This window comes from Carassius gibelio, chromosome A4 (genome assembly GCF_023724105.1).
Source record: "Carassius gibelio isolate Cgi1373 ecotype wild population from Czech Republic chromosome A4, carGib1.2-hapl.c, whole genome shotgun sequence".
Classification (NCBI taxonomy): Eukaryota; Metazoa; Chordata; class Actinopteri; order Cypriniformes; family Cyprinidae; genus Carassius; species Carassius gibelio.
In genome coordinates, this window is record NC_068374.1 from 35,908,017 (window position 1) to 35,922,949 (window position 14,933).

Sequence of the window (14,933 nt, forward strand, 5' to 3'; positions counted from 1 at the left end):
GCCGGTCGCTCTGGCCGTCGACAACGAGCTGGGAAAACTCTTCTGGGCCGACATGGACCTGAGGCGCATCGAGAGCAGCGACCTGTCCGGTGAGGTCCTGGGGTCAGAGGTCACGCACTGATGTGATCAACAGTCCTCACTGTCAACATGACTACTTTCCTTGGCCCCGCCCCTCAGTCCCTGACCACTCCCCTCTCTCCTGCAGGAGCCAATCGGATCGTGATCGAGGACTCCAACATCCTGCAGCCGGTGGGTCTGACGGTGTTCGGGAACTTCCTGTACTGGATCGACCGGCAGCAGCAGATGATCGAGCGCATCCATAAGATCACACGTGAGGGACGCACCAAGATCCAGGCGCGCATCGCCTCTCTGAGCGACATCCACGCCGTCCGCCAGCTCCACATGGACGAGTACAGTGAGCAGCTCCCGCCGAGCATCATGGGTAGAGTGTCTGGGGGCGTGTGTTCATATGTGTGTGTGTGTGTGTGTGTCTGCAGATAAACACCCCTGCACCTCTGAGAACGGCGGCTGCTCACACATCTGCATCGTGAAGGGAGACGGATCGACGCGCTGCTCCTGTCCCGTTCACCTGGTGCTGCTGCAGGACGAGCTCTCCTGCGGAGGTACACACACACACACACTCACACACACACACTCTCACACACACACACACACAGAGACACACCTGGTGCTGCTGCAGGACGAGCTCTCCTGCGGAGGTACACACACACACACACACACACACACACACACCTGGTGCTGCTGCAGGACGAGCTCTCCTGCGGAGGTACACACACACACACACACACACACACACAGAGACACACCTGGTGCTGCTGCAGGACGAGCTCTCCTGCGGAGGTACACACACACACACACACACACACACACACACACACACACACACACCTGGTGCTGCTGCAGGACGAGCTCTCCTGCGGAGGTACACACACACACACACACACACACACACACTCATAATCTCCCTCCTAGAGAGCTACAGCTGACGACACGTCAAGAGAGTTTCAGAGTTGTACAGGAATCTTTGTGCTAATCTGTTCATTTGCTCACCCTCAGGCGATCTTTCATACAGTGCAAGTCAAAAAAAGCACATCAGACAACACATGATGATATATTGAGTTCTTATGAAGCACAACGATTGAAACTGAACATTATTTACAACATTTCACTTCATTAGAACTCAATACATCATCAGGAGCCTCTGGGATTCATTCTGTGTTCATTCAGCCATTGACTTGCACTGTATGAATCACCAAGGATCACGGTTTCAGCAAATAATAAATAATAAAGTGCATTTGTGATATATTCCAATAATGCTACGAATGCTAATAATGAAATCCAGTTGAACCAGTGATGAATATAGTGTGTGTTCCTCAGAGCCGCCCACGTGTTCTCCGGAGCAGTTCTCGTGTGTGTCCGGCGAGGTGGACTGCATCCCTCAGGCCTGGCGCTGCGACGGCTTCTCTGAGTGTGACGACGGCAGTGACGAGCGAGACTGTCCCGTCTGCTCCGAACACCAGTTCCAGTGCGACAGCAAGCAGTGTGTGGACGTTACTCTGCGCTGCAACGGAGAGATCGACTGCCAGGACCGATCCGACGAGAACCAGTGTGAAGGTAACCGTCGCCTGCCCATCCTCGCCGGCTGTCAGCAACTTCCTGCCTGATTCACCCACACTTCCTGTCTGTCTCTGCAGTGCTCTGTCCCGTGGATCAGTTCACCTGCACCGACGGCCAGTGCATCGGGCGGCACAAGAAGTGTGACCACAACACGGACTGCACGGACAACTCTGACGAGATCGGCTGCTGTACGTGATTCTGTCTTGATTTCCAGCAGATTTATCAGCAGACTCCTGATCTGTTCTCCAGGAAATGAGCCGTTTCAGACGTGATCTGATGGAGATGTGTGTGTGTGTGTGTGTGTGTGTGGGGTTTACTGAAGTGTTGTCTCCTCTGTCCTTGTTCTTGAGCTGTGGTTTCCTCCTCAGACGCCACAGAAGAGCCATCCTTCTCTCCCTCGAACACCATCGGCTCTATCGTGGGGGTGGTGATGGTGCTGTTCGTGGTGGGGGCCGTGTATTTCGTGTGCCAGCGTGTCCTGTGTCCTCAGATGAAGGACGACGGCGAGACCATGACCAATGACTTCGTGGTGCACGGGCCGGCGCCGGTGCCTCTGGGATACGTGCCTCACCCCGGCTCTCTGACCGGCTCGCTGCCAGGTGACCGCAGCACACCGCGCCGTACACCTGACCTGTGTCTGACCCCTGCTGACCTGTGTCTCTCTCTCTCTCTCTCTCTCTCTCAGGCATGTCTCGTGGGAAGTCGGTCATCGGCTCGCTGAGCATCATGGGAGGCAGCAGCGGTCCTCCGTATGACCGAGCACATGTGACCGGAGCCTCGTCCAGCAGCTCGTCCAGCACCAAGGGCACATTCTTCCCTCCGGTCAGTCAACGCTCACTTCTGTCTGTGAAAGTGTGCGGAAAAGACACTAGCATTTTAAGAGGCCTTCAGTTTGGGGAAGGAAAAACAATGTAATGTGTTCTTTAATCTTTAAAGGCTTCAGTTTCTTGTGTGCCCTTCTACAGCCTCACGTTTATAATGTAACATGTTGTAGCTTTTATAGGATGCATAATCTATCTTCATCTGTTTGAATGATCGTAGCCTGAAAGTTTAAAGTAGTTGTAGAAACCTGAAGTTAGAAAATATAGATCGATTAGATCTTGATAACCTGTTTCTAGCAAGATACTAGCATGTTGCTAGCATTATTATCATATTGCTAGCAGCATGTTTATTGAAAATAACAGAGGGCCTAACACGGATCCTTGTGGCACCCCATAATTTACTGATGGTAACTAAGATTTTTTTACCATTTAAGTAGACAGCATTGTAACGGGTTGCTAAGCACGATCTGAATTCTTGAGAAAAATCTGCCAGAAAGCTGTCAATAGGAAGAAGGTTTACCTTACAATATGACAATGACCCAAAGCACACGGCAAAACCGAGCACACAGTGGTTGATGGAGAACAATCTGAATGTCTTGCGTGGACTCGTCAGAGCCCTTAAACTCCACTGAAACCCTGTGGCTGCAGTCCACAAACACTCACCGTCAGATTGAGCTGAACTTGAGCAGTTCTGCAGAGAAGAGTGGGCAAATATTACAAAGTCAGTAAAGACATCCCAACAGACTAAAGGCTGTAATTAAAGCTAAAGGTGGTTCCAACTCAATGGGCCTTGTTCATGAAACACGAACAGAACTAATTTTTCTGTAAATGGTTCCTAAACAGTTTTCTGACAAACTTTCGAATTGATGAAGATGTTTGAATTTTCAAGATGTTAGTTGATACGAAAGAAATGTACACCTGCTCCCTAACGTGTAAATGGTGAGTCAATATTACTGGTTACTGCTGTATTATATTTAAAATTGAGACAAGAGTTGGCTAATACCTTGGCGCCATTAATATTCCATACCATAGCAACTAAAGCTTCTCAGATGGAAAAACTCTGTGCCACCAAAGTGATCTCAAGCGCCACCAACTGGTCATTTTAAGAAAAGCGCCTGACATTTTTCAGATGACTAAAAACAATCAAAACAGTTCATTAGGCATATGGCCTAGTCTCTTTTGCATTTATGCAATATACTGGAGAAAGTAGACCAGAATATTTCACTGCGTTCCTGGACACACAGTTTGCGTAGCTGTAATTCATAGGTGGAGATTATGCTAATTGTGAATGAGCGTGCCCAAGCGCCCCATTTACCAATGATTGTAATTCATTAACATAAACATTTAACTATCAGATCTGATGTTTACAAAGATTGTTAATCCGAAGAGTTTTGGAGAAGGTTTGTTTTATGTGGAAATTACTTCGAATTTACTCCTATATTCATGAATGAGGCCCATTGAATCGTTTTTTTTTTTTTTTTTTTCTTACTTGTTGGTGTTTTATCTTTCACCTGGATGTTATAAGATGCCCTTAGAGTTAATACAGCTGGATTAAACAAAAACTGTGTCCATTATTATCTCAGCCTACAAAGCAATAAAATGTGATTATTTTGAAGGATGCTGATTCTTTTCTACACATACTGTAAACGAGTTTCAGTACATGTTATATATTGAATAAATTAATTGTATTATATCTTTAGTTTTAGTTTTATATTTATTATTACGTATTATAGTTAAATTTGGTTTTAAAAAACTAATGTAAATGTAAATGTCTTTTCTCTCCCATAATTCTAGATCCTGAATCCCCCCCCGTCTCCCGCCACAGTGAGGTCACAGTACACGATGGAGTTCGGTTACTCCTCGAACAGTCCGTCGACGCACCGATCGTACAGGTAACGGGCCGCACGCGTCACACAGATGTCTAGTGTTTATGATTCTGTGTCTGACTCGAGGTGTTTTACAGCTACAGACCGTACAGTTACCGTCACTTCGCCCCCCCGACGACGCCCTGCAGCACAGACGTGTGTGACAGCGACTACACCCCGGGACGAAGAGCTCCGCACACGTCCAGCGCCGCGGTCAAGGGCTACACGAGTGACCTGAACTACGACTCGGAGCCGCTGCCGCCGCCGCCCACCCCTCGGAGCCAGTACCTGTCTGCAGAGGAGAACTGTGAGAGCTGCCCACCCTCGCCCTTCACAGAGCGCAGCTACTCACACCACCTGTACCCACCTCCACCCTCGCCCTGCACAGACTCGTCCTGAGCCCCGCCCACCCTGCGTAAACCCTGCCCTGCAGAGATTCATTCTGAGCCCCGCCCACCACTGTGTAAGCCTCGCCCTGCACAGATTTGTTTTGAGCCCCGCCCACCACTGTGTAAATCCCGCCCTGCACGGACTCATTTTGAGCCCCACCCACTGCCAAGTAAGCCCCGCCCTGCACAAACTCGTCCTGAGCCCCACCCACCACCGTGTAAGCTCCGCCCTGCACGGACTAGTCCTGAGCCCCGCCCTCTAAGCTCCGCCCATGGCATCCGTGTATATAGCCGGTGGCGCTGACTTTGACCAGAGAGAAACACGTGGGCATCTGTCTCGGGTCTGGCGGCTCTCTGTACATTTAAAAAGAAAAAGAAAACATATTTATATATTTTCTATACAGTGTTTATTGGTTATGCCATGGAGCTTTGTATTAAAATACATTTGTAAATTTTTTTTTTAAGAGAACGTTTTATTAAATCCACACAGACGTGATACGTTGCCTTAATCCAGGAGTTTAGAATCAAACACGTTCATGCCAAATAGATGGAGACATCCGTCGCCCCCTGCAGGCTCGGAGCTGCATCACACTGTGATCTCAAACACAAATCACCCGCTGGATGAGCTGCCAAACAAGAAGGTACTTGTATTTTTCTACTATTTTTGTATTGAAGACGTCATGTGGCCTCGACTGTGGTGACGAACTTCAGCGGCGCCTCGACACGGATGCTTTAGGGGAACGGACAGGAAGTGATGCGATCCTAACCAATCACATGGAACCTTCCCACAGCCTCCACGTGACGAGGGTCATGTCAGGTCACGTGTGACACACGGCTCACAATCACGGATGACTTCTCGTGCCTGACCGCTTTTAGAACACACTTTCAATCATTTTTCCACTTTTTTAAATCTCAGTGCCCACAAAGGTTGATTATTTTTGTACCACATGCTGTGTAGATACTGTATTTATAAGCTATAAAGAAGAATCTTCATATCTATCATCATCATCATCATCATCATCATGTCCTTATCATGTCCTTGCAGTGCTTCTGTTGTCCTTTAATTATTAATAGCTACTAATAGTGTCTGGTGTGACAGTCCTGAGAGTGTGTGTGTGTGTGTGTGTGTGTTTGAACGAAAGAGAGAAAGCAAGTGTGTGTTAGAATGAGAGAGTGCGTTCGTGTGTGTGTGTGTGTGTGTTTGAATGAGAGTTCCTCTAATGTCTCTTAACAGCTTAGTTTCCCATGATGCATCTGTTTTTGTGTTTGTAGCACTTCTGCAGGTTCCTCTGATCTTTTATAAAGAGAGACTCATGAGCACAAACGTCCTGTATTACCCAGCATGCATCAGGACGTGTCAGTCGTCGTCTGTTACTGTTGTTCAGCTGGTGTTGGTGTGTGTCACACACTGCCTTCAGATCGTCTTCATGTTCACGACAGCAGCGTCGGTACAATCACAGATGTGTGTCAGAAACAGCTTTTCCAAATTTCTCCGTGTCCCAAACCTTCCTTTAATGGCCTGATCTGCAAGGGCTTCTGGGTAATACCATGTTTTTAGTTCCTTTATCATTCTGCTCACACTTTTTTAAGCTACACTTTACAGGATCAGTTCAGTGTGAGTGTGTATGAGAGAGAGAGAGAGAGAGAGAGTGTGTGTGTGTGTGTGTGTGAGTGTGAGAGTGTATGAGAAAGTGAGCGTGTGTGTGTGTGAGTGGGTGTGCGAGAGAGAGTGTGTGTGAGAGTGTATGAGAAAGTGAGCGTGTGTGTGTGTGAGTGGGTGTGCGAGAGAGAGTGTGTGTGAGAGTGTATGAGAAAGTGAGCATGTGTGTGTGTGTGTGTGAGTGGGTGTGCGAGAGAGAGTGTGTGTGAGTGTGAGAGTGTATGAGAAAGTGAGCGTGTGTGTGTGTGAGTGGGTGAAATTGAGTGTGAGAGAGCGTGTATGAGGGTGTGTGTGTGTGTGTGTCCAGGAAGCAGCCGATGGTCACCAGCAGTAAGAATCATCAGTGGAGTGTTTGTCAGATCAGTTTGACCTCTGACCCCTGTGTGTTGCTGGAATTGTGGGAAAATGTCTAAAGCACTTTGAAAGAGTGAGCAGGATTCATTCACTACAGAATTGCTTTAAATGTTTCATTTTTATGACAAGTCTTTGTTTTCGGTCATTGTTGGTGGTTTCACATTGATTCCCATGATGCTTTGCAAGGATGTGTTCAAAGATGACCAACATTTGGTTTCTCATCAGTCATGATACTTCCACTAACTTGCGTTTTTGTACATTGATGCTTTACTTGTAAAACATTGTATAAAAATGGATGTGTACAGCTTCAGTCGCGTCTATAAGCTATTGTAACAAATGAAATGATCTTTTTTAATAAAACTGAGTGAACTTTTAATTTCTTCTTACTGGTCCTTTATGCAGCTGAAATGAAGCAGAAGTGACTGTAGTTTCGTTTTTCACAGATTTGACTCATAAAGACGGTGAAATGTTCAGTTAAACGTTAGCTCTTTTAGCTTAGCTTAGCATAGATCATTGAATCTGATTAGACCATTAGCATATTGCTCAAAAGTGACCAAATAGTTTATATATGTTTTCTATTTAAAACTTGACTCTTCTGTAGTTTTTTTTTTTTTCAATTCAATTGTATTTGTATAGCGCTTTAACTAGGATTTACACAAGCTCCAGTCTGGATCCAGAACACCTGAGAAGAGATGATGCTGACCCTCAGAGGACCCCAGATGATGCTGACCCTGAATCAACAACAGAACTAACTAATATTGCTAAATGTGTGACTGCATCATATAATAACTTAATTAATAATATTGATAGTTCATCGTCTAGCTGAGTACGTCTTGTATTATTATTATTAATTTTATTTTTTCTAAAATCCTGTCAAATGTGCACAAACTATTAGTAGCTACTACTAAATATTGTAGAAACATAATTTTCTGTAAAGTTGCTTTGTAACGATTTGTATGGTAAAAAGCGCTATACAAATAAAATTGAATTGAATTGAAATAGTTACATCGTGTAATAAGTTCGACGGGAAATGAAAGTTGTGATTTTCTAGGCTGATATGGCTGGGAACTATACAGCAGGCGCAGTGATATTACACAGCACCTGGAAAATAGTCCCCGGCAACTCTTCTTCTTTTTAATGTTTAACGCCGGTTGGGATTCAGCATAATTGGTGCATTACTGCCACCCTCTGTTCCGGATTGTGGTGGATCATTCAACAGGTTCACAAACTAATTCACCCAATTCCCGCCTTTTCCCCCAAGCATATAAATCCACACACTTCACAATTATTCTACTATATAATAATGATGATAATAGTAATAATAATAGTTAACCTTCCTCAATACTCCTATAACTCTTCACACTCTATTATAAACCCATGTCCCTTAAGAAACCCATCAGAATTCTAGTCTGTGCCCTATGTTGAGTGCTCAGTGGCCGTTTAATGTCATGTCCTGAACCTCTATCTCTCTGAACCTCACACCTCATGCTCCACTGACTCCTCTTCCTGGCACACCTCACACAATACAGGATCATGTTTTACTCTTAACTTGAGTGTTTTGTTTAATAAATAATGTCCCAATCATAACCTAGAAATGACTGTTTCCTCTCTGCTATTTCCACTTCCAGTCACTGAACATTTAACATCCCTCTGGATTTGGTAAATGCCTCCCTTCTCCCTCTATCCCACCTCTCTTGCCACATTAGATTTACTGTCTTCCATATCACACTTTTAACCTCTGCTTCGCTGATATTTACTTGCATTTGTATGTTTCCTCTTGTTAATGCTGTTTTGGCTAATTTATCTTTTTCCCCTTTCCCACATGTCCTGGTACCCATACACATGTTATCTGCCTTCCTTGATTAAATATTCTTGTAACTGACTGTAGGACTAATACAGTATAAGTGATACTGATCGAATTAGGGCCACACACACACACATATATATATATATATTTTTTCTTTTTTTTCCTTCTTCTTCATTGATAATATACTTGCACACCATTCTTTTCCCCTCAAACATCTCATTGCATTTATTACTCTTTTGCATTTTTCTTCCATTCTCCTGATATGTTCTGCAAATGTTAAACGTGAATCCAAACCCAGCATCTCTGCTACTGCTGCTACTACACAAACTAGCTGGGACTATTTTCAGACGCTGCGTAATATCACTGCGCCTTTTAAAACCTTCACACTATTTACAGTAAGACACAAACTTAACTTCTTCATTGTCCTGTATTCAAATATTGATTTTTATTTCACAAGTTTGAAAAAAGCTTGAAGTGAATTTAATATACATTTATTTCATTTTATTACTTGTTTTTCTTCAAAATATTTTCGTAAATGGGAAGGGACATGTTTGTCATCATATTTTAAGAAATAAAGTGATGTTTGATCGGTCATCATATAAGACTACAATATAACAGATATTTTTTAATAAAACATGTTCGTCATAAATAAGAATGGTTTATGCAAATTCCATTTAAAGGTTTTAAAGCGGCGCTTTTATTTTGACTATTCCAGACCGGACGTGACGTCACGCACGCAGCCCAGTGAAGCTTCAACAACGTTCCCTATGGACGAAGAAAACAGCGCTGAAATCACGAACGCAGGTAATGAATCCAGTAAGAGCGGATTCTTCTTTAAGCTCGAGAGCTGTGTGTACAGCGCCGTGACAGCAGGTGATTTATCAGTCAAACCCCGCGGAGAAACGGTGTTTCTGCGCTGATCTGCGGCTGGAGTGATTGATCAGAGTCATTGTTGCGCAGATCAGCGCAGACTGTCACGACACTCAAATAAACCGCTCCTGAAACACTGCTCGTGCTCTTTCTGTGACGTTATTAGTCTGCATATCATCACGATTTACAGCACGATTTTCGATTTTCTGCCTAAATCTTCAGCTGTGCTTGTTACACTGGAGTCATGTGACCTCATGGACATTTGTCTAGTGTCTAACTGGGAGGAAGTGTTAAAATCTCAGTTGTTAATCCCACTGGAAGTGGGTGCAGTGCATTGTGGGATGGGTTCTCCGTCTGTAATGTTTATGTGTGTGTCTCCTCAGGTGGCGTTCTTCCTCTGGCCTCTCTGCGGCTGCTGGTTCCTCCGCTGCACCTCATGAGCGCCTTCATGTGGCAGGTGCTGCAGCAGAAGAGCGTGATGCATTATGGGAAGCTGGAGGAGTTTGTTTCCATGGTGACGGAGACGCTGCCGCAGCTGCTGGGATACAGACAGAGAGTGCAGCTGATGCTGGGTCTGAGAGCCAGGGTGTGTGTGTGTGTGTGTGTGACTGAGCCTGTGTGTGTGTGTGTGACTGAGCCTGTGTGTGTGTGTCTGAGAGCCAGGGTGTGTGTGTGTGTGTGTGTGAGTGTGACTGAGAGCCGGGGTCTCTGTCTGTGTGTGTGTGTCTAAGCCTGTGTGTGTGTGTGTGTGAGTGTGTGTGTGTGTCTGAGAGCCAGGGTCTCTGTCTCTGTGTGTGTGTGTGTGTGTGTGTGTGTGTCTAAGCCTGTGTGCATCGCTCTCTCTGAGTGTGTGTTTGTGTGTGTTCGTCTGAGCGTGTGTGTGTGTGTGTGTGTGACTGAGCCTGTGTGTGTGAGTGTGACTGAGCCTGTGTGTGTGTGTCTGAGAGCCAGGGTGTGTGTGTGTGTGAGTGTGACTGAGCCTGTGTGTGTGTGTGTGTGTGTGTGACTGAGCCTGTGTGTGTGTGTGTGTGACTGAGCCTGTGTGTGTGTGTGTGTCTGAGAGCCAGGGTGTGTGTGTGTGAGTGTGACTGAGAGCCAGGGTGTGTGTGTGAGTGTGACTGAGAGCCAGGGTCTCTGTCTGTGTGTGTGTGTCTAAGCCTGTGTGTGTGTGTGTGTCTGAGAGCCAGGGTCTCTGTCTCTGTGTGTGTGTGTGTGTGTGTGTGTGTGTGTGTCTAAGCCTGTGTGCATCGCTCTCTCTGAGTGTGTGTTTGTGTGTGTTCGTCTGAGCGTGTGTGTGTGTGTGTGGGGCTCCAGCTCCTGACCGTGTGTGTTTTCCTGTAGATGGTGTTGGAGTTGTGTCGTGGTGCGGCGAGTGTCAGATCTGTGCAGCTCCATCTGGACAAAATACAGATTCCAGCAGCTCTGGCTGGACACGCGGTACTGTCCCCAAATACTGCGTTGATGCACTCATTCATTAGTTAACACACATTCATCATGACATTATTCATGATCATTTATAATAACCTTAAACCAAAGCCAAATCCTGACCCCACGGTCAGAACATGTGGTTAATTAATATAACGCAGTGTGTCTCCTCTGTAACGGTGGAGGCTGGTGTGATTGGATCTGTGTTTGTTTCTAGGGTCCTGACGCTGATCTCAGAACATCTCTCACTAACTTCAGAGCTCTGGTTCTGGCGCTGCTGAAGGACCCGGTGGAGAAAGCCTACTTCTTCCAGGTCAGACACACATCATGTTGATCCTCGCCGTGACTCGCGGCCGGTCTCGTGTGTTTATGTGTCTGTGTGTGTGTCACGCAGGAGGTGTTTCCGGTGCAATACGGGGCTCGATTCGACACGGCGCTGAAGGAGCTGATGTGGGAGCTGCTCTCCGGTCTGGAGAAACTGCTTCCTGTGCCAGACTTCCAGAAAGTACAGCAGCGACTCTCTGCTTTATGTTTGTGTGTGGTAGAAGTCCAGATGTAGTCGTAGCTCAGAAGGTGATCTGTTCTCTCTCTCTCTCAGACGCTGGCGTGGCTCAATCCTGCCCCCGCTGGTCTGGAGGACTGTATGTGGAGCGACCCGAATGACCTGCTCGTCCTCCTGCAGCAGCACCAGATGTTCGGAGCCGCAGAAACTCACAGCTGGCAGAAGCTGGGTATGGAAACCAACTGTTTCATATGCGTTTAACTCAAAAAATGGGCCATAGAGCAGCTCATCTGCCAGGATTTGGACATTTTGTTATTTTACACCTTATGTTTAAGGTAAGAGTGGCGCAGGGTTATTAAATCAAATCTTTCTGCTTGATTATGCAAACTGGTATTTGTTTTCATATTTTAACTTATCAAACACACTGAGTTTACTGCACTTTCTGATAGTAATTTCAGTTTTCAGGTTCTTTGTTCTGTATATTTAGTAGTGTACTTCGATTAGAAGAGCTGTGCTGTGTTCTCTCAGGCGCTCCTCCTCGCTCCTGTGGTGACTGCATCGTCTCTTCTCTCTCCATCCCTCCGTCTGCACGCATGGCCCTCGCTGAGGAGCCGCTTCTGTACCACGTCCAGCCGGCGCCGGGGTCCATGTTGAGTGCGGCCGCTCTGGGTCAGCTGTGCTCGGACACCATCATCGTCACAGACTACACGGAGGTGGAGCTCAGCAGCCAGGAGGAGTCCGAGGAGCTGATGGAGAAGGAGGATGCTGACGGTGTGGAGGTGCTGCTCGTACACCAGAGTCCTGCTGTATCTGCAGAAGATCCTGAACCTTTCTCTGACAAACCAGCACAAGATGATGCTTCACACAGAGCTGCGAGCGACGCCCCAGCGACAACATCCCATAATGAGACGCAGAGTGACCTCGATCTACAGGATGAATCCAATCAGCAAACCCTAAACGATGAGAGAGACCGGGCTGACATCTGTCCTGGAGCAGGAAGTGACGTGTCTGCACCACAGGAAGTCAGAACATCCGAATCAGAAGTTGAGCAGAAACCCCCACAGCGGAGAGGACGAGGAAGACCGAGAAAAACTTCAGAGACGACTGACCAAACCATCGTGGAGAAAACGCCACGTCGACGAGAACGATCCGGGTCAGTTAAACCGGAGAACAGCGCAGAGGAACGGTGAGACCAGACTCACATCCACAAATCACACAGCACTTCATTTACCAAGAATAAAATATCCTCTGTACTCTGTTTCAGGAGTGCTGTCACATCGCACGAAGAGCAAAAAGGTATCGCAGCAGACTATATTTGAACACAACACAGCTAGTGGTTTTGATTGGTTTACGTCAGGGGTGTCCAATCCTGCAAAGTTTAGTTCCAGCCCAATTAAACCCATCTGAACCAGCTAATCCAGGCTTACTGGGAACACTAGAAGTTTAGACACCCCTGCTACTAGTGAAGGAGGACAACAATCTGATGGCCTTTAGTGATGCATAGCTTAGTTACAGTAATAAATGTCATTGCAGTAAAAGAGATGTTGGACAGATGTTCACGGTTTCGTCTCTCACAGATGGCTCTGGCGAGCCGGCCAGGAGACCCGAAACACCTGTGAACGGAGCAGAGACTTCCACCGGTCCGTATCACACACGGAAAACCTGCAAGAGTGAGCCGGCACCCACCGACAACCCTCGCGCTCGGCACGCATGCGACACCTGCGGCAGGAAGTTCACGCGCAGGTCAGACGTCCAGCGGCACCAGCTGACCCACACGGGCGAGCGACCCTTCCACTGCAGCCAGTGCCAGAAGACGTTCCAGCACGCCTGGGATCTGACCAAACACTGCCGCAAGATGCACGGCGAGGCCAGCTTCACCTGCCGGATCTGCCAGAACGCCTTCGCCAACCTGCGCCTGCTGACGGCGCACCACAAGAAGAGCCACGCCGGAGCGCTCCCGCACTACTGCTCCATCTGCGGCGAGGCCAGTGCTACGGTCAGCGCGCTCGTGACACACCGCAAGACCCACAGCGCCACACAGCAGTACCGCTGCGACCAGTGCGGAGAGGCCTTCGACACGCTGCTGCAGAGATCCCAGCACCGCCGCAGCCACCGCAGACGCCACCAGTTCAGATGCCCTCAGTGCGAGAAAACCTTCACGCGGCGCACCGACGTCAAGAGACACCAGCTGAGCCACACGGGCGAGCGTCCGCACCAGTGCTCCGTCTGCGGGAAGCGCTTCGGGCTCCGCGCCGGGCTCCAGAAACACCTGGTGACACACACGGGCGAGCGTCCGTTCCAGTGCCCTCACTGTGAGAAGAGCTTCACGCAGCTGTCCATCCTGCGGCGGCACGAGCGCATGCACACAGGGGAGCGGCCCTACCTCTGCTCGCAGTGCGGGAAATGCTTCCTGTCGCTCGGGGAGCTCATCAAACATGATAAGACGCACGGTGACGAGCGGCCGCACTCCTGCCCTCAGTGCCACAAGAGCTTCAAGTTCAAACGAGCCCTGCAGGAGCATCTGCTGTCGCACAGCGGCGCGCGGCCGTTCCCCTGCATCTACTGCGGGAAGATGTTCGCCAAGCCCTTCGCTCTGACCAGACACCACCTGATCCACACCGGCGAGCGGCCCTTCTCCTGCGGTCACTGCGAGCGCACCTTCCTCACCTCCACCGAGCTGGCGCTACATGAGCGCATCCACACCGGAGAGAGACCCTTCTGCTGCTCCGCGTGTCCCCGCCGCTTCCGCAGCTCCTCGGAGCTCGCCAGACACCGCCGCAGTCACTCGCAGGAGCGGCCCTACAGCTGCGCATACTGCCCCAAAGCCTTCGCCAGCGCTGCCAAACTCAAGAACCACACCAGGATCCACACGGGCGAGAGCAAACCCAAACGCCCCGCCGTGACTGTTTCAGAAGTAAGCGTCACTTTAGAGTAAACGGACATTCAGTCGGGAAGAAAAGCCTTCATTGTGTGACGCATGTACAGTGTCTGTGTGATTAGAGCTGCTTCTGGTGATGTGACTGCACTGTATTCAACTCTGATCATTATTGGGAAGAATTTTATACCATATGTAACCATATTAAATTCATTAGTTCTCAACTCAAGAACCGGTACTTCATCATCTTTAATGTGAAACTGAAGAAGACTTTCAGAGGAGCTCATATGCAGTCGGACTGTGAAATGAGAAGCTTCTCTCTGCAGGTGCTTTCTGTTCTTGAGTCATTTATATCTTCAGCAGATTAAGGGTTTGTTTTATTATGGTTTTCTTTCTTTCAAAGCCTATTCATTGGAGTTGTGTATCAAAATATAAGCAGTACAGAAACATCTAGAACTTCACTCTAAATTAATACATGTAAATACAAAAGCTTCTTTAGAAACGCAAGTAATATGGCAAGGTAATTTAATTATAAATCATCGGATGTCTTAACCTTCATTTGCTGATCTCTTAGAGTCGCTGTTTATGTACAGCAGAGCCGCTGTGGTTTCAGCCTCAACCTCACGTTGTATGTTGAGTTTCTGTAGTGTTTTGGAAACACTGATACCAGCAGAAAGTGATACCAGCAGAAAGAAAAAGGAAATAAAATGTGGTTTGCAGAACAGTA

General features: G+C 47.6%; 2 protein-coding genes across 3 annotated transcripts in view; both read left to right on the plus strand.

Annotated features, from left to right (window-relative positions):
- Positions 1 to 7,103, plus strand: part of LOC127979854 (low-density lipoprotein receptor-related protein 6) — a 22,599-nt gene extending 15,496 nt beyond the window's left edge. The window contains exons 15-23 of the mRNA XM_052585401.1: positions 1 to 89; positions 206 to 415; positions 498 to 623; positions 1,399 to 1,635; positions 1,716 to 1,826; positions 2,007 to 2,237; positions 2,324 to 2,460; positions 4,254 to 4,351; positions 4,423 to 7,103. The exon at positions 1 to 89 is cut by the window's left edge and continues 102 nt beyond it. Of these exons, the coding sequence (XP_052441361.1) occupies positions 1 to 89; positions 206 to 415; positions 498 to 623; positions 1,399 to 1,635; positions 1,716 to 1,826; positions 2,007 to 2,237; positions 2,324 to 2,460; positions 4,254 to 4,351; positions 4,423 to 4,723 (1,540 nt within the window). The 3' untranslated portion in view covers positions 4,724 to 7,103. The remainder of the gene's footprint in view (positions 90 to 205; positions 416 to 497; positions 624 to 1,398; positions 1,636 to 1,715; positions 1,827 to 2,006; positions 2,238 to 2,323; positions 2,461 to 4,253; positions 4,352 to 4,422) is intronic.
- A 2,132-nt stretch (positions 7,104 to 9,235) lies between these two features.
- On the plus strand, positions 9,236 to 14,933 carry si:zfos-932h1.3 (zinc finger protein 497). Of its 2 annotated transcripts, XM_052585402.1 has the most exons (9): positions 9,236 to 9,338; positions 9,788 to 9,990; positions 10,746 to 10,841; positions 11,047 to 11,142; positions 11,224 to 11,334; positions 11,428 to 11,560; positions 11,860 to 12,517; positions 12,596 to 12,627; positions 12,909 to 14,933. In XM_052585402.1, exons 1-9 carry the CDS (start codon positions 9,302 to 9,304, stop codon positions 14,264 to 14,266), a joined length of 2,724 nt encoding a protein of 907 aa, XP_052441362.1. In that variant the 5' UTR covers positions 9,236 to 9,301; the 3' UTR covers positions 14,267 to 14,933. The 2 variants fall into 2 exon arrangements, with proteins under 2 accessions (XP_052441362.1, XP_052441363.1); XM_052585403.1 differs by lacking the exon at positions 9,236 to 9,338 and having other exon boundaries at positions 9,829 to 9,976.

Bases quoted from the DNA above. Each gene is read 5' to 3' on its own strand.
- si:zfos-932h1.3 (XM_052585402.1), top strand. From the start codon at position 9,302: ATGGACGAAGAAAACAGCGCTGAAATCACGAACGCAG. The intron at 9,991-10,745 runs GTGTGTGTGTGT...GTTTTCCTGTAG, and splicing joins TGCTGGGTCTGAGAGCCAGG to ATGGTGTTGGAGTTGTGTCG. The intron at 12,628-12,908 runs GTATCGCAGCAG...CGTCTCTCACAG, and splicing joins ATCGCACGAAGAGCAAAAAG to ATGGCTCTGGCGAGCCGGCC.